This window comes from Chiloscyllium plagiosum, unplaced genomic scaffold, assembly GCF_037043375.1.
Source record: "Chiloscyllium plagiosum isolate Xiang-an unplaced genomic scaffold, Cpla_swu_hap1 HiC_scaffold_32, whole genome shotgun sequence".
In the NCBI taxonomy this organism is placed as follows: domain Eukaryota; kingdom Metazoa; phylum Chordata; class Chondrichthyes; order Orectolobiformes; family Hemiscylliidae; genus Chiloscyllium; species Chiloscyllium plagiosum.
Window position 1 is genome coordinate 49,559,247 of NW_028270170.1, and position 19,166 is coordinate 49,578,412.

At 50.8% G+C, this 19,166-nt stretch overlaps 1 protein-coding gene across 1 annotated transcript in view; it reads right to left on the minus strand.

The window, feature by feature from the left end:
* ace (angiotensin I converting enzyme (peptidyl-dipeptidase A) 1) overlaps window positions 1-19,166 on the minus strand; it is a 223,852-nt gene that overhangs the window by 61,642 nt on the left and 143,044 nt on the right. The window contains exon 20 of the mRNA XM_087977991.1: window positions 13,648-13,871. Within this exon, the coding sequence (XP_087834117.1) occupies window positions 13,648-13,871 (224 nt within the window). The remainder of the gene's footprint in view (window positions 1-13,647; window positions 13,872-19,166) is intronic.

The following is a 19,166-nucleotide window of genomic DNA, read 5'->3' on the forward strand; positions in this document are numbered from 1 at the left end:
TTACTATGGTGTTGGAGTTGCACTGTTACAGTTACTATGGTGTTGATGCTGCACTGTTACAGTTACTATGGTGTTGGAGCTGCACTGTTACAGTTACTATGGTGTTGATGCTGCACTGTTACAGTTACTATGGTGTTGGAGCTGCACTGTTACAGTTACTATGGTGTTGGTGTTGCACTGTTACAGTTACTATGGTGTTGGAGCTGCACTGTTACAGTTACTATGGTGTTGGAGTTGCACTGTTACAGTTACTATGGTGTTGGAGCTGCACTGTTACAGTTACTATGGTGTTGATGCTGCACTGTTACAGTTACTATGGTGTTGGAGCTGCACTGTTACAGTTACTATGGTGTTGATGCTGCACTGTTACAGTTACTATGGTGTTGGAGCTGCACTGTTACAGTTACTATGGTGTTGGAGTTGCACTGTTACAGTTACTATGGTGTTGGTGTTGCACTGTTACAGTTACTATGGTGTTGATGCTGCACTGTTACAGTTACTATGGTGTTGGAGCTGCACTGTTACAGTTACTATGGTGTTGATGCTGCACTGTTACAGTTACTATGGTGTTGGAGCTGCACTGTTACAGTTACTATGGTGTTGATGCTGCACTGTTACAGTTACTATGGTGTTGGAGTTGCACTGTTACAGTTACTATGGTGTTGGAGCTGCACTGTTACAGTTACTATGGTGTTGGAGTTGCACTGTTACAGTTACTATGGTGTTGGAGTTGCACTGTTACAGTTACTATGGTGTTGATGCTGCACTGTTACAGTTACTATGGTGTTGGAGCTGCACTGTTACAGTTACTATGGTGTTGATGCTGCACTGTTACAGTTACTATGGTGTTGGAGTTGCACTGTTACAGTTACTATGGTGTTGGAGCTGCACTGTTACAGTTACTATGGTGTTGATGCTGCACTGTTACAGTTACTATGGTGTTGGAGCTGCACTGTTACAGTTACTATGGTGTTGATGCTGCACTGTTACAGTTACTATGGTGTTGGTGTTGCACTATTACAGTTACTATGGTGTTGGAGCTGCACTGTTACAGTTACTATGGTGTTGATGCTGCACTGTTACAGTTACTATGGTGTTGGAGCTGCACTGTTACAGTTACTATGGTGTTGATGCTGCACTGTTACAGTTACTATGGTGTTGGAGTTGCACTGTTACAGTTACTATGGTGTTGGAGTTGCACTGTTACAGTTACTATGGTGTTGATGCTGCACTGTTACAGTTACTATGGTGTTGGAGCTGCACTGTTACAGTTACTATGGTGTTGGTGTTGCACTGTTACAGTTACTATGGTGTTGGAGCTGCACTGTTACAGTTACTATGGTGTTGGAGTTGCACTGTTACAGTTACTATGGTGTTGGAGCTGCACTGTTACAGTTACTATGGTGTTGATGCTGCACTGTTACAGTTACTATGGTGTTGGAGCTGCACTGTTACAGTTACTATGGTGTTGATGCTGCACTGTTACAGTTACTATGGTGTTGGTGTTGCACTATTACAGTTACTATGGTGTTGATGCTGCACTGTTACAGTTACTATGGTGTTGGAGCTGCACTGTTACAGTTACTATGGTGTTGGAGCTGCACTGTTACAGTTACTATGGTGTTGGAGCTGCACTGTGACAGTTACTATGGTGTTGATGCTGCACTGTTACAGTTACTATGGTGTTGATGCTGCACTGTTACAGTTACTATGGTGTTGGTGTTGCACTATTACAGTTACTATGGTGTTGATGCTGCACTGTTACAGTTACTATGGTGTTGGAGCTGCACTGTTACAGTTACTATGGTGTTGGAGCTGCACTGTTACAGTTACTATGGTGTTGATGCTGCACTGTTACAGTTACTATGGTGTTGATGCTGCACTGTTACAGTTACTATGGTGTTGGAGCTGCACTGTTACAGTTACTATGGTGTTGATGCTGCACTGTTACAGTTACTATGGTGTTGGAGTTGCACTGTTACAGTTACTATGGTGTTGGAGCTGCACTGTTACAGTTACTATGGTGTTGATGCTGCACTGTTACAGTTACTATGGTGTTGGAGCTGCACTGTTACAGTTACTATGGTGTTGGAGCTGCACTGTTACAGTTACTATGGTGTTGATGCTGCACTGTTACAGTTACTATGGTGTTGGAGCTGCACTGTTACAGTTACTATGGTGTTGATGCTGCACTGTTACAGTTACTATGGTGTTGGAGCTGCACTGTTACAGTTACTATGGTGTTGATGCTGCACTGTTACAGTTACTATGGTGTTGGAGCTGCACTGTTACAGTTACTATGGTGTTGATGCTGCACTGTCACAGTTACTATGGTGTTGGAGCTGCACTGTTACAGTTACTATGGTGTTGATGTTGCATTGTTACAGTTACTATGGTGTTGGAGCTGCACTGTTACAGTTACTATGGTGTTGATGCTGCACTGTTACAGTTACTTTGGTGTTGGAGCTGCACTGTTACAGTTACTATGGTGTTGATGCTGCACTGTTACACTTACTATGGTGTTGGAGCTGCACTGTCACAGTTACTATGGTGTTGATGTTGCACTGTTACAGTTACTATGGTGTTGATGTTGCACTGTTACAGTTACTATGGTGTTGATGCTGCACTGTTACAGTTACTATGGTGTTGGAGCTGCACTGTCACAGTTACTATGGTGTTGGAGCTGCACTGTTACAGTTACTATGGTGTTGATGCTGCACTGTTACACTTACTATGGTGTTGGAGCTGCACTGTTACAGTTACTATGGTGTTGGAGCTGCACTGTTACAGTTACTATGGTGTTGATGCTGCACTGTTACAGTTACTATGGTGTTGATTCTGCACTGTCACAGTTACTATGGTGTTGGAGCTGCACTGTTACAGTTACTATGGTGTTGGAGCAGCACTGTTACAGTTACTATGGTGTTGGAGCTGCACTGTTACAGTTACTATGGTGTTGATGCTGCACTGTCACAGTTACTATGGTGTTGGAGCTGCACTGTTACAGTTACTATGGTGTTGATGCTGCACTGTCACAGTTACTATGGTGTTGGAGCTGCACTGTTACAGTTACTATGGTGTTGGAGCTGCACTGTTACAGTTACTATGGTGTTGATGCTGCACTGTCACAGTTACTATGGTGTTGGAGCTGCACTGTTACAGTTACTATGGTGTTGGAGCTGCACTGTTACAGTTACTATGGTGTTGATGCTGCACTGTTACAGTTACTATGGTGTTGGAGCTGCACTGTTACAGTTACTATGGTGTTGATGCTGCACTGTTACAGTTACTATGGTGTTGGAGCTGCACTGTTACAGTTACTATGGTGTTGATGCTGCACTGTTACAGTTACTATGGTGTTGGTGCTGCACTGTTACAGTTACTATGGTGTTGATGCTGCACTGTTACAATTACTATGGTGTTGGAGCTGCACTGTTACAGTTACTATGGTGTTGGAGCTGCACTGTTACAGTTACTATGGTGTTGATGCTGCACTGTTACAGTTACTATGGTGTTGGAGCTGCACTGTTACAGTTACTATGGTGTTGGAGCTGCACTGTTACAGTTACTATGGTGTTGGAGCTGCACTGTTACAGTTACTATGGTGTTGATGCTGCACTGTTACAGTTACTATGGTGTTGGAGCTGCACTGTTACAGTTACTATGGTGTTGATGCTGCACTGTTACACTTACTATGGTGTTGGAGCTGCACTGTCACAGTTACTATGGTGTTGGAGCTGCACTGTCACAGTTACTATGGTGTTGATGTTGCACTGTTACAGTTACTATGGTGTTGATGTTGCACTGTTACAGTTACTATGGTGTTGACGTTGCACTGTTACAGTTACTATGGTGTTGGAGCTGCACTGTCACAGTTACTATGGTGTTGACGTTGCACTGTTACAGTTACTATGGTGTTGGAGCTGCACTGTCACAGTTACTATGGTGTTGATGTTGCACTGTTACAGTTACTATGGTGTTGATGTTGCACTGTTACAGTTACTATGGTGTTGGAGCTGCACTGTTACAGTTACTATGGTGTTGATGCTGCACTGTTACAGTTACTATGGTGTTGGAGCTGCACTGTCACAGTTACTATGGTGTTGGAGCTGCACTGTCACAGTTACTATGGTGTTGGAGCTGCACTGTTACAGTTACTATGGTGTTGGAGCTGCACTGTTACAGTTACTATGGTGTTGGAGCTGCACTGTCACAGTTACTATGGTGTTGGAGCTGCACTGTCACAGTTACTATGGTGTTGATGTTGCACTGTTACAGTTACTATGGTGTTGATGTTGCACTGTTACAGTTACTATGGTGTTGATGCTGCACTGTTACACTTACTATGGTGTTGGAGCTGCACTGTTACAGTTACTATGGTGTTGATGCTGCACTGTCACAGTTACTATGGTGTTGGAGCTGCACTGTCACAGTTACTATGGTGTTGGAGCTGCACTGTGACAGTTACTATGGTGTTGATGTTGCACTGTTACAGTTACTATGGTGTTGATGCTGCACTGTTACAGTTACTATGGTGTTGGAGCTGCACTGTCACAGTTACTATGGTGTTGATGTTGCACTGTTACAGTTACTATGGTGTTGATGTTGCACTGTTACAGTTACTATGGTGTTGATGCTGCACTGTTACAGTTACTATGGTGTTGGAGCTGCACTGTCACAGTTACTATGGTGTTGGAGCTGCACTGTTACAGTTACTATGGTGTTGATGCTGCACTGTCACAGTTACTATGGTGTTGGAGCTGCACTGTTACAGTTACTATGGTGTTGGAGCTGCACTGTCACAGTTACTATGGTGTTGATGTTGCACTGTTACAGTTACTATGGTGTTGATGTTGCACTGTTACAGTTACTATGGTGTTGATGCTGCACTGTTACAGTTACTATGGTGTTGGAGCTGCACTGTCACAGTTACTATGGTGTTGGAGCTGCGCTGTTACAGTTACTATGGTGTTGATGCTGCACTGTCACAGTTACTATGGTGTTGGAGCTGCACTGTTACAGTTACTATGGTGTTGGAGCTGCACTGTTACAGTTACTATGGTGTTGGAGCTGCACTGTTACAGTTACTATGGTGTTGGAGCTGCACTGTCACAGTTACTATGGTGTTGGAGCTGCACTGTTACAGTTACTATGGTGTTGGAGCTGCACTGTTACACGTACTATGGTGTTGGAGCTGCACTGTTACAGTTAGTATGGTGTTGGAGCTGCACTGTTACAGTTACTATGGTGTTGGAGCTGCACTGTTACAGTTACTATGGTGTTGGAGTTGCACTGTTACAGTTACTATGGTGTTGGAGCTGCACTGTTACAGTTACTATGGTGTTGATGCTGCACTGTTACAGTTACTATGGTGTTGATGCTGCACTGTTACAGTTACTATGGTGTTGGTGTTGCACTGTTACAGTTACTATGGTGTTGATGCTGCACTGTTACAGTTACTATGGTGTGGGAGCTGCACTGTTACAGTTACTATGGTGTTGGAGCTGCACTGTTACAGTTACTATGGTGTTGATGCTGCACTGTTACAGTTACTATGGTGTTGGAGCTGCACTGTTACAGTTACTATGGTGTTGATGCTGCACTGTTACAGTCACTATGGTGTTGGTGTTGCACTGTTACAGTGACTATGGTGTTGGAGTTGCACTGTTACAATTACTATGGTGTTGGAGCTGCACTGTTACAGTTACTATGGTGTTGATGCTGCACTGTTACAGTTACTATGGTGTTGGAGCTGCACTGTTCCAGTTACTATGGTGTTGGTGTTGCACTGTTACAGTGACTATGGTGTTGGAGCTGCACTGTTACAGTTACTATGGTGTTGATGCTGAACTGTTACAGTTACTATGGTGTTGATGCTGCACTGTTACAGTTACTATGGTGTTGGAGCTGCACTGTTACAGTTACTATGGTGTTGGATCTGCACTGTTACAGTTACTATGGTGTTGGATCTGCAGGTACTGTGGTGTTGGATCTGCAGGTACTGTGGTGTTGGATCTGCAGGTACTGTGGTGTTAGTGCTGCACTGTTTCTGGTACTTGGTATTGGAACTGCCCTGTTGCAGGTACAATAGTGTTGATGCTGCACTGCTGCATGTACACTGTTGCATGTGCTGCAGTGTTGCAGGTACAGTGGTGTTGGAGCTGCACTGTTGCAGGTACTTTTGTGGTGGAACCGCAAAAGTTCCATGTGGAGACCCCCCTCTGGGCCAATAGACTCGTGTTGTATTGGTTGCATTTGAGAAGGTTCGGGGTGATTAATTGGAGAATTCAAAGACATCAAACAGTGAAACAATATTTTGACAGAGGGAATGTTTTTCGGCTGGTTTGGGAATCTCAGACTAAAGGAGACAAATTATTCCCAGGGAAACTGGGGTTCCCCTCTCCCCGAAAAAGGTCCTTCAAGGTTAATTTATTTTCTGCAAACAGCAGTTTGTGCTCAGTCATTTGTTAATTTCAGGCTCACGATTGATAGGTTTCTATCAGTGAAAGATAATCAGAGTTAGTAGAAACTGACAAAATTATTCAGATCAGCCAAGAACTCATTGATTGGTGGAACAGGGTCAAGGGGCTAAATGACCTCTTGCAGGTCTGACCTTGTTGTGTTTAATGAAGCAAACATCTCTCTCTGTTCTCTTGTGGTGCAACCGGAGTAACTCCCCCTCAGTACCTCCCTCTCAGTACCTCCCCCTCAGTAACTCCCCCTCAGTACCTCCCCCTCAGTACCTCCCTCTCAGTAACTCCCCCTCAGTACCTCCCTCTCAGTACCTCCCCCTCAGTAACTCCCCCTCAGTACCTCCCCCTCAGTACCTCCTCTCAGTACCTCCCCCTCAGTACCTCCCTCTCATGTACCTCCCCCTCAGTACCTCCCCCTCAGTAACTCCCCCTCAGTACCTCCCTCTCAGTAACTCCCCCTCAGTACCTCCCCCTCAGTACTTCCCTCTCAGTAACACCCCCTCAGTACCTCCCCCTCAGTATCTCCCCCTCAGTAACTCCCCCTCACTACCTCCCCCTCAGTATCTCCCACTCAGTACCTCCCCCTCACCACCTCTATCTCACTACCTCCACTCAGTACCTCCCCCTCAGTACCTCCCCCTCAGTACCTCCCCCTCAGTACCTCCCCCTCAGTACCTCCCACTCAGTACCTCCCCCTCAGTATCTCTCTCTCAGTACCACCCCCTCAGTACCTCCACTCAGTACCTCCCCCTCAGTACCTCCCCCTCAGTACCTCCCTCTCAGTATCTACCCCTCAGTACCTACCCCTCAATCCCTCCCTCTCAGTACCTCCCTCTCAGTACCTACCCCTCAGTACCTCCATCTCAGTGCCATCCCCTCAGTACCTTCCTCTCAGTACCTCCCTCTCAGTACCACCCTCTCAGTACCTAATCCTCAGTACCTCCCTCTCAGTGCCTACCTCTCAGTACCTACCCCTCAGTACCTCACTCTCAGTACCTCCCTTTCAGTACCTAATCCTCAGTACATCCCTCTCAGTACCTCCCTCTCCGTACCTACCCCTCAGTACCTCCCTCTCAGTGCCTCCCTCTCAGTACATACCCCTCAATACCTACCCCCCAGTACCTCCCTCTCAGTACCTACCCCACAGTACCCACCACTCAGTACCTCCCTCTCAGTCCATCCCTCTTAGTACCTACCCCCCAGTACCTCCCTCTCAGTACCTACCCCACAGTACCCACCACTCAGTACCTCCCTCTCAGTCCATCCCTCTTAGTACCTACCCCCCAGTACCTACCTCTCAGTACCTACCCCACAGTACCCACCACTCAGTACCTCCCTCTCAGTCCATCCCTCTTAGTACCTACCCCCCAGTACCTACCTCTCAGTACCTCCCTCTCAGTACCTCCCTCTTAGTACCTTCCCCTCAGTACCTTCCTCTCAGTACCTACCCCTCAATACCTCCCTCTCAGTACCTCCGTCTCAGTACCTCCCTCACAGTACCTCCCTCTTAGTACCTACCCCTCAGTACGTCCCTCTCAGTACCTCCCTCTCAGTTCCTACCCATCAGTACCTTCCTCTCAATACCTACCCTCAGTATCTCCCTCTCAGTACCTCCATCTTAGTACCTCCACTCAGTACCTTCCTCTCAGTACCTACCCCTCAGTACCTCCCTCTCAGTACCTCCCTCTCATTACCTACCCCACAGTAACCACCCCTCAGTACCTCCCTCTCAGTCCATCCCTCTTAGTACCTACCCCCCAGTACTTCCCTCTCAGTTCCTCCCTCTCAGTACCTACCCCTCAGTACCTCCCTCTCAGTACCTACCCCCAGTACCTCCCTCTCAGTACCTCCTTCTCAGTACCTACCTCTCAGTACCTCCCTCTCAGTACCTCCTTCTCAGTACTTACCTCTCAGTACCTCCCTCTCAGTACCTCCCTCTTAGTACCTTCCCCTCAATACCTCCCTCTCAGTACCTCCGTCTCAGTACCTCCCTCTCAGTACCTCCCTCTTAGTACCTACCCCTCAGTACGTCCCTCTCAGTACCTCCCTCTCAGTTCCTACCCATCAGTACCTCCCTCTCAGTACCTACCCTCAGTATCTCCTTCTCAGTACCTCCATCTTAGTACCTCCACTCAGTACCTCCCTCTCAGTACCTCCCTCTCATTACCTATCCCCAAGTACCTCCCTCTGAGTACCTGCCCCCCAATTCCTCCCTCTCAGTTCCTCCCTCTCAGTACCTACCCCTCAGTACGTAGCCTCCCAGTACCTTCCTCTCAGTACCTTCCTCAGTACCTTCCTCTCAGTACCTCCCCCTCAGTACCTAACCCTCAGTACCTCCCTCTCAGTACCTCCCTCTCAGTACCTACCCCTCAGTACCTCCCTCTCAGTACCTCCCTCTCAGTACCTCCCTCTCAGTACCTACCCCTCAGTACCTACCCCACAGTACCTCCCTCTCAGTACCTCCCTCTCAATACCTCCCTCTCAATACCTACCCCTCAGGACCTCCGATTCAGTACTTCCCTCTCAGCACCTAACCCTCAGTACCTACCCCTCAGTACCTCCCTCTCAGTACCTACCCCCAGTACCTCCCTCTCAGTACCTCCTTCTCAGTACCTACCCCTCACTACCTACCCCACAATACCTCCCTCTCAGTAAGTCCGTCTCAGTACCTCCCTCTCAGTACCTAGCTCTTAGTACCTACCCCTCAGTACGTCCCTCTCAGTACCTCCCTCTCAGTACCTCCCCCTCAGTACCTCCCTCTCAGTACCTAGCTCTTAGTACCTCCCTCTCTGTACCTCTCTCACAGTACCTACCCCTCAGTACCTCCCTCTCAGTACCTACCCCTCAGTACCTCCCTCTCTGTACCTCTCTCACAGTACCTACCCCTCAGTACCTCCCTCTCAGTACCTACCCCTCAGTACCTCCCTCTCTGTACCTCTCTCACAGTACCTACCCCTCAGTACCTCCCTCTCAGTACCTACCCCCAAGTGCCTCCCTCTCAGTACCTACCCCCCAATTCCTCCCTCTCAGTTCCTCCCTCTCAGTACCTACCCCTCAGTATGTAGCCTCCCAGTACCTCCCTCTCAGTGCATTCCTCAGTACCTTCCTCTCAGTACCTCCCCCTCAGTACCTAACCCTCAGTAACTCCCTCTCAGTACCTCCCCGTCAGAACCACCCTCTCAGTACCTACCCCTCAATACCGACCCCTCAGTACCTCCCTCTCAGTACCTACCCCTCAGTACCTCCAACTCAGTACCTTCCCCTCAGTACCTCCCTCTCAGTACCACCCTCTCAGTACCTAATCCTCAGTACATCCCTCTCAGTGCCTACCTCTCAGTACCTTCCCCTCAGTACCTCCCTCTCAGTACCTCCCTCTCAGTACCTAATCCTCAGCGCATACCTCTCAGTGCCTACCTCTCAGTACATACCCCTCAATACCTACCCCCAGTACCTCCCTCTCAGTACATACCCCACAGTACCCACCCCTCAGTATCTCCCTCTCAGTCCATCCCTCTTAGTACCTACGCCCCAGTACTTCCCTCTCATTACCTCCCTCTCACTACCTACCCCCAGTACCTCCCTCTCAGTACCTCCTTCTCAGTACCTACCTCCCTCTTAGTACCTACCCCTCAGTACGTCCCTCTCAGTACCTCCCTCTCAGTTCCTAACCATCAGTACTTCCCTCTCGGTACCTCCCTCTCAGTACCTACCCCTCAGTACCTCCCTCTCAGTACCTCCCTCTCAGTACCTAACACTCAGTACCTCCCTCTCAGTACCTCCCCCTCAGTACCTACCCCTCAGTACCTCCCCCTCAGTACCTCCATCTCAGTACCTACCCCTCAGTACCTTCCTCTCAGTACCTCCCTCTCAGTACCTAATCCTCTGTACATCCCTCTCAGTGCCTACCTCTCAGTACCTACCCCTCAGTACCTCCCTCTCAGTACCTTCCCTCTCAGTACCTCCCCCTCAGTATATCACTCTCAGTACTTCCCTCTCAGTACCTACTCCTCAGTACCTCCATCTCAGTATCTACCCATCAGTACCTTCCTCTCAGTACCTCCCACTCAGTACCTACCCCTCAGTATATCACTCTCAGTACATCCCTCTCAGTACCTAATCCTCAGTACCTCCCTCTCAGTGCCTATCACTCAGTGCCTCCCCCTCAGTACCTCCCCCTCAGTACCTCCCTCTCAGTACCTACCTCTCAGTACCTACCCATCAGTTCCTCCCTCTCAGTACCTCCCTCTTAGTACCTACCCCTCAGTACCTCCCTCTCAGTACCTCCCTTTCAGTACCTCCCTCTCAGTACCCACCCCGCAGTACTCCCTCTCAGTACCTCCCTCACAGTACCTACCCCTCAGTAACTCCCTCTCAGTACCTCCCTCTCAGTCCCTCCCTCTTAGTACCTACCCCTCAGTACCTCCCTCTCAGTACCTCCCTCTCAGTACCTCCCCCTCAGTACCTACCCCTCAGTACCTCCCTCTCAGTACATTCCCCTCAGTACCTTCCCCTCAGTACCTCCCTCTCAGTACCTCCCCCTCAGTACCTACCCCTCAGTACCTCCCTCTCAGTACATTCCCCTCAGTACCTTCCCCTCAGTACCTCCCTCTCAGTACCTCCCTCTCAGTACCTCCCTCTCAGTATCTACCCCTCAGTACCTCCCTCTCAGTACCTACCTCTCAGTATCTACCACTCAGTACCTACCCCTCTCAGTACCTCCCTCTCAGTACCTACCTCTCAGTACCTACCCATCAGTACCTCCCTCTCAGTACCACCCTCAGTACCTCCCTCTCAGTACCTACCCCTCAGTACCTCCCTCTCAGTACCTACCCCTCAGTACCTCCCTCTCAGTACCTCCCTCTCTGTACCTACCCCTCAGTACCTCCCCCTCAGTATCACCCTCTCAGTACCTCCCTCTCAGTACCTCCCTCTCAGTACCTACCTTTCAGTACCTACCCCTCAGTATCTACTCCCTAGTACCTCCCCCTCAGTACCTCCCCCTCAGTATCACCCTCTCAGTACCTCCCTCTCAGTACCTCCCTCTCAGTCCCTCCCTCTTAGTACCTCCCCCTCAGAACCTCCCTCTCAGTACCTCCCTCTCAGTACCTACCCCTCAGTACCTACCCCTCAGTACCTCCCTCTCAGAACCTCCCTCTCAGTACCTACCCCTCAGTACCTCCCTCTCAGTACCTACCCCTCAGTACCTCCCTCTCAGTACCTCCCTCTCAGTACCTACCCCTCAGTACCTATCCCTGAGTACCTCCCTCTCAGTACCTACCTCTCAGTACCTACCCATCAGTTCCTCCCTCTCAGTACCTCCCTCTTAGTACCTACCCCTCAGTACCTCCCTCTCAGTACCTCCCTTTCAGTACCTCCCTCTCAGTACCCACCCCGCAGTACTCCCTCTCAGTACCTCCCTCACAGTACCTACCGCTCAGTAACTCCCTCTCAGTACCTCCCTCTCAGTCCCTCCCTCTTAGTACCTACCCCTCAGTACCTCCCTCTCAGTACCTCCCTCTCAGTACCTACCCCTCAGTACCCATCCCTGAGTACCTCCCTCTCAGTACCTCCCTCTCAGTACCTACCCCTCAGTACCTCCATCTCAGTACCTACCCCACAGTACCTTCCTCTCAGTACCTCCCTCTCAGTACCTACCCCTCAGTACCTCCCTGTCAGTACCTACCCCTCAGTACCTTCCTCTCAGTACCTCCATCTCAGTACCTCCCTCTCAATACCTCCCTCTCAATACCTACCCCTCAGGACCTCCGAATCAGTACTTCCCTCTCAGTACCTACCCCTCAGTACCTACCCCTCAGTACCTCCCTCTCAGTACCTCCCTCTCAGTACCTACCCCTCAGTACCTCCATCTCAGTACCTACCCCTCAGTACCTTCCTCTCAGTACCTCCCTCTCAGTACCTCCTTCTCAGTACCTAATCCTCAGTACCTCCCTCTCAGTGCCTACCTCTCAGTACCTACCCCTCAGTACCTCCCTCTCAGTGCCTATCACTCAGTGACTCCCCCTCAGTACCTCCCTCTCAGTACCTCCCTCTCAGTACCTCCCTCAGTACCTACCCCTCAGTACCTACACCCCAGTACCTCCCTCTCAGTACCTCCGTCTCAGTACCTACCCCTCAGTACCTCCCTCAGTACCTACCCCTCAGTACCTACACCCCAGTACCTCCCTCTCAGTACCTTTCTCTTATCCAGAAGGCCTGAGTTCACGTTCCATTTGCTCTTGAGCTGTGCATTAATATCTCTGAACAGGCTGAATGAGATTATCTCAGTTAGAGACAAAATTACTGCAGATGCTGGACTTCAAGGTAGACAAGCTGGAGGCTGGAAGAACACAGCAAGCCAGGCAGCATCAGGAGGGACAGACAGGGGGCTGGGGGAACACAGCAAGGCAGGCAGCATCAGGAGGGACAGACAGGGGGCTGGGGGAACACAGCAAGGCAGGCAGCATCAGGAGGGACAGACAGGGGGCTGGGGGAACACAGCAAGGCAGGCAGCATCAGGAGGTGGAGAAGTCAACGTTTCAGGAATAATCCTTCTTCAGGATTCCTGTCCCCTTCAGTCCTGAAGGAGGGTTACACCTAAAACATTGAATTCTCCATCTTCTGATGCTGCCTGCCTTGCTGTGTTCCCCCAGCCCCCTGCCTGTCCCTCCTGATGCTGCCTGCCTTGCTGTGTTCCTCCAGCCTCCTGCCTGTTTACCTTGAAATGATTTTTGCCAAACCTACCATCACACTGTCCAATGAAGCCCCCCCTTTAATGGCCTTGTGAGTGCCTCAGCCCACTCCTGCCGATACTGAACATGCAGCGTGTACCAAGTGGGCAGCCTGGCAGCTGTCACTGGGTATCACTGCGGTGTTCTCCGTGCCCAACGGAGGCAGCCGCTTGGGGGCTGGCCTTTCTGACTCAGCTCCTTCCTGCCCCTGCCTCCTACTCCTGTCATTAGGATCTGCTCATATGTTGGGCTTACCGTCGGCTTACCATTTCCCGAGAGTCTGCTCGGAACCCTAACCCTCAGCTCCCTGAGACTACCCTTCCGATCCCACATAGGAAGGGACACCTCACCGTTAGTCAATGCTAAATGGCTGCGTGCAGTTCTTATAGCTGACCACCAGTGGCCTACAGCCCAGTGACACACCACAGGAAAGAGATTGCTGTTACCTTTGTTGTTTTCCACCTTGTCGAGGAGCCCGATGCTGTGGAGATGTTTGGGAGTGGATACCGACAGAGCCATCACATCACCAATGGCCTCATGAAACCCAGGGTTGGCCCCATCTCGGAATGAGATGTGCTGGTCTTTGTACTGAAGGAAGTATTGAACGTGGCCCATTTCATGGTGCACTGTTATCAGGTCTTCCATGTTCACCACTGTGCACTGTTTAATCCTGTCAGAACAACAGACAACAACCTGAGAGAATCTTCATATCACTTGGACAAAGGAAACAGCTCTTTTCGTCAACCACTGTTTAGGGGAATCACGGAGAGGGCAGCATGGTGGCTCAGTGGTTAACACTGCTGCCCCACAGCACCAGGGAATCAGGTTCAACCCCACCCTTGGGCAAATGTGTGGAGTTTGCACATTCTCCCTGTGTCTGTGTGGGCTTCCTCCCACCATTGGAAGATGTGCAGATAAAGGTGGGTTGACCAAGGGAACTGTAAAACCTGTGCCCACACCTCCTCCCTCACCTCTGTCCAAGGCCCTAAAGGAGCTTTCCACATCCATCAAAGTTTTACCTGCACATCCACTAATATCATTTATTGTATCCGTTGCTCCTGATGCGGTCTCCTCTACATTGGGGAGACTGGGCGCCTCCTAGCAGAGCACTTTAGGGAACATCTCTGGGACACCCGCACCAATCAACCACACCGCCCCGTGGCCCAACATTTCAACTCCCCCTCCCACTCTGCCGAGGACATGGAGGTCCTGGGCCTCCTTCACCGTCGCTCCCTCACCACCAGACGCCTGGAGGAAGAACGCCTCATCTTCCGCCTCGGAACACTTCAAACCCAGGGCATCAATGTGGACTTCAACAGTTTCCTCGTTTCCCCTTCCCCCACCTCACCCCAGTTCCAAACTTCCAGCTCAGCACTGTCCCCATGACTTGTCCGGACTTGTCCTACCTGCCTATCTCCTTTTTCACCTATCCCCTCCACCCTCTCCTCCCTGACCTATCACCTTCATCCCCTCCCCCACTCACCCATTGTACTCTATGCTACTTTCTTCCCAACCCCACCCTCCTCTAGCTTATCTCTCCACGTTTCAGGCTCACTGCCTTTATTCCTGATGAAGGGCTTTTGCCCGAAACGTCGATTTCGAAGCTCCTTGGATGCTGCCTGAACTGCTGTGCTCTTCCAGCACCACTGATCCAGAATCTGGTTTCCAGCATCCGCAGTCATTGTTTTTACCTGGGGAAATGCAAGGTTACATGGATAGGGTGGGTCTGGGTGGGGTGCTGTCTGGAGGGTTGACGTGGACATTGAAGGGCCTGCTCCCACACTGCAGGGATTCTATTCAACAACCTTTCACCAAATTGGGATTATCGGCTGATTGTGTGAGAAGTTGCTGAAGGTGGTGTTTGAACTGTCAGGTGAACAGGAGACGGTGCAGTAACCTGACCTTGCAAGGGGTGGGGGAGAGGAGGGGTCAGGAATTCTGGAGTAAGGCAGTGGCAAAGAGCTGTCAGTAAAAAAAGGAGCAGAGTTTCTTCTTAAAATAAGATATGCAGCAGCTGGTGGCTAAAAACCATGCAGCGATCAAATGCTCTGCACCAACACAGCTTCATGAGAGAGAAACATACTAACACTCAGAGAAAGGGGGCAAACTGGCCAGTTTCGTGATAGCCCATCACCCTGGGCCAGTTCTATACTGAGCGAATGCTGCACTATTGAAGGTGATACTGAGGGAATGCTGCACAGTGGGAGGTGATACTGAGGGAGTGCTGCACTGTCGGAGGTGATACTGAGGGAGTGTGCACTGATGGAGGTGATATTGAGGAAGTGCTGCACTGTCAGAGGTGATACTGAGGGAGTGTGCACTGACGGAGGTGATACTGAGGGAGTGCTGCATGATGGAGGTGATACTGAGGGTGTGCTGCACTGATGGAGGTGATACTGAGGGAGTGCTGCACTGTCGGAGGTGATACTGAGGGAGTGTGCACTGATGGAGGTGATATTGAGGAAGTGCTGCACTGTCGGAGGTGATACTGAGGGAGTGCTGCACTGACGGAGGTGATACTGAGGGAGTGCTGCACTGATGGAGGTGATACTGAGGAAGTGCTGCATTGTTGAAGGTGATACTGAGGGAGTGTGCACTGATGGAGGTGATATTGAGGGAGTGCTGCACTGTCGGAGGTGATACTGAGGGAGTGTGCACTGATGGAGGTGATATTGAGGGAGTGCTGCACTGTCGGAGGTGATACTGAGGGAGTGCTGCACTGTCGGAGGTGATACTGAGGGAGTGTGCACTGATGGAGGTGATATTGAGGGAGTGCTGCACTGTCGGAGGTGATACTGAGGGAGTGCTGCACTGTCGGAGGTGATACTGAGGGAATGCTGCACTGTCAGAGGTGATACTGAGGGAGTGCTGCACTGTCGGAGGTGATACTGAGGGAGTACTGCACTGTCGGAGGTGATACTGAGGGAGTACTGCACTGTCGGAGGTGATACTGAGGGAGTGCTGCACTGTCGGAGGTGATACTGAGGGAATGCTGCACTGTCAGAGGTGATACTGAGGGAGTGCTGCACTGTCAGAGGTGATACTGAGGGAGTGCTGCACTGTCGGAGGTGATACTGAGGGAGTACTGCACTGTCGGAGGTGATACTGAGGGAGTACTGCACTGTCGGAGGTGATACTGAGGGAATGCTGCACTGTCAGAGGTGATACTGAGGGAATGCTGCACTGTCAGAGGTGATACTGAGGGAGTGCTGCACTGTCGGAGGTGATACTGAGGGAGTGCTGCACTGTCAGAGGTGATACTGAGGGAGTGCTGCACTGTCAGAGGTGATACTGAGGGAATGCTGCACTGATGGAGGTGATATCGAGGGATTGCTGCACTGTCGGAGGTGATACTGAGGAAGTGCTGCACTGTCGGAGGTGATACTGAGGGAATGCTGCACTGTCGGAGGTGATACTGAGGGAATGCTGCACTGTCGGAGGTGATACAGAGGGAGTACCTCACTGTCAGAGGTGATACTGAGGGAGTACTGCACTGTCGGAGGTGATACTGAGGGCGTGCTGCACTGTCGGAGGTGATAATGAGGGAGTACTGCACTGTCGGAGGTGATACTGAGGGAGTGTTGCACTGTCAGAGGTGATACTTAGGGAGTACTGCACTGTCGGAGGTGATAATGAGGGAGTACTGCACTGTCGGAGGTGATACTGAGGGAGTGCTGCACTGTCGGAAGTGATACTGAGAGAGTACTGCACTGTCAGAGGTGATACTGAGGGAGTGCTGCACTGTCAGAGGTGATACTGAGGGAGTGCTGCACTGTCGGAGGTGATAATGAGGGAGTACTGCACTGTCGGAGGTGATACTGAGGGAGTACTGCACTGTCGGAGGTGATACTGAGGGAGTACTGCACTGTCGGAGGTGATAATGAGGGAGTACTGCACTGTCGGAGGTGATACTGAGGGAGTACTGCACTGTCGGAGGTGATACTGAGGGAGTGCTGCTTTTCAGAGGTGATACTGAGGGAGTGTGCACTGTCAGAGTTGATACTGAGGGAGTGCTGCACTGTCAGAGGGGATACTGAGGGAGTGTTGTACTGTTGGAGGTGACACTGAGGGAGTGTTGCACTGTCAGAGGTGATACTGAGGGAATGCTGCACTGTCGGAGGTGATACTGAGGGAGTGCTGCACTGTCAGAGGTGATACTGAGGGAGTGTTGCACTGTCAGAGGTGATACTCAGGGAGTGCTGCACTGTGGGAGGTGATACTGAGGGAGTGCTGCACTGTCAGAGGTGTTACTGAGGGAGTGCTGTACTGTCAGAGGTGATACTGAGGGAGTGTGCACTGTCGGAGGTGATACTGAGGCTGTGCTGCACTGTCGGAAGTGATACTGAGGGAGTGCTGCACTGTCGGAGGTGATACTGAGGGAGTGTTGCACTGTCAGAGGTGATACTGAGGGAGTGCTGCACTGTCAGAGGTGATACTGAGGGAGTGCTGCACTGTCGGAGGTGATACTGAGGGAGTGTTGCACTGTCAGTGGTGATACTGAGGGAGTGCTGCACTGTCGGAGGTGATACTGAGGGAGTGTTGCACTGTCAGAGGTGATACTGAGGGAGTGCTGCACTGTCGGAAGTGATACTGAGGGAGTGCTGCACTGTCAGAGGTGATACTGAGGGAGTGCTGCACTGTCGGAGGTGATACTGAGGGTGTGTTGCACTGTCAGAGGTGATACTGAGGGAGTGCTGCACTGTCGGAGGTGATACTGAGGGAGTGTTGCACTGTCGGAGGTGATACTGAGGGAGTGCTGCACTGTCGGAGGTGATACTGAGGGAGTGTTGCACTGTCAGAGGTGATACTGAGGGAGTGCTGCACTGTCGGAGGTGATACTGAGGGAGTGTTGCACTGTCGGAGGTGATACTGAGGGAGTGTTGCACTGTCAGAGGTGATACTGAGGGAGTGCTGCACTGTCAGAGGTGATACTGAGGGAGTGCTGCACTGTCAGAGGTGATACTGAGGGAGTGTTGCACTGTCAGAGGTGATACTGAGGGAATGCTGCACTGTCGGAGGTGATACTGAGGGAGTGTTGCACTGTCGGAGGTGATACTGAGGGAGTGCTGCACTGTCGGAGGTGATACTGAGGGCGTGCTGCACTGTCGGAGGTGATACTGAGGGAGTGCTGCACTGTCGGGGGTGATACTGAGGGAGTGTTGCACTGTCAGAGGTGTTACTGAGGGAGTGTTGCACTGTCAGAGATGATACTGAGGGAGTGTTGCACTGTCGGAGGTGATACTGAGGGAGTGTTGCACTGTCAGAGGTGATACTGAGGGAGTGCTGCACTGTCGGAAGTGATACTGAGGGAGTGCTGCACTGTCGGAGGTGATACTGAGGGAGTGTTGCACTGTCGGAGGTGATACTGAGGAAGTGTGCACTGTCAGAGGTGATACTGAGGGAGTGTTGCACTGTCGGAGGTGATACTGAGGGAGTGTTGCACTGTCGGAGGTGATACTGAGGGAGTGCTGCACTGTCGGAGGTGATACTGAGGGAGTGCTGCACTGTCAGAGGTGATACTGAGGGAGTGTGCACTGTCAGAGGTGATACTGAGGGAGTGTTGCACTGTCAGAGGTGATACTGAGGGAGTGCTGCACTGTCAGAGGTGATACTGAGGGAGTGTTGCACTGTCGGAGGTGATACTGAGGGAGTGTTGCACTGTCAGAGGTGATACTGAGGGAGTGCTGCACTGTCGGAGGTGATACTGAGGGACTGTTGCACTGTCAGAGGTGATATTGAGGGAGTGTTGCACTGTCAGAGGTGATATTGAGGGAGTGCTGCACTGTCAGAGGTGATACTGAGGGAGTGCTGCACTGTCAGAGGTGATACTGAGGGAGTGTTGCACTGTCGGAGGTGATACTGAGGGAGTGCTGCACTGTCAGAGGTGATACTGAGGGAGTGTTGCACTGTCGGAGGTGATACTGAGGGAGTGTTGCACTGTCAGAGGTGATACTGAGGGAGTGTG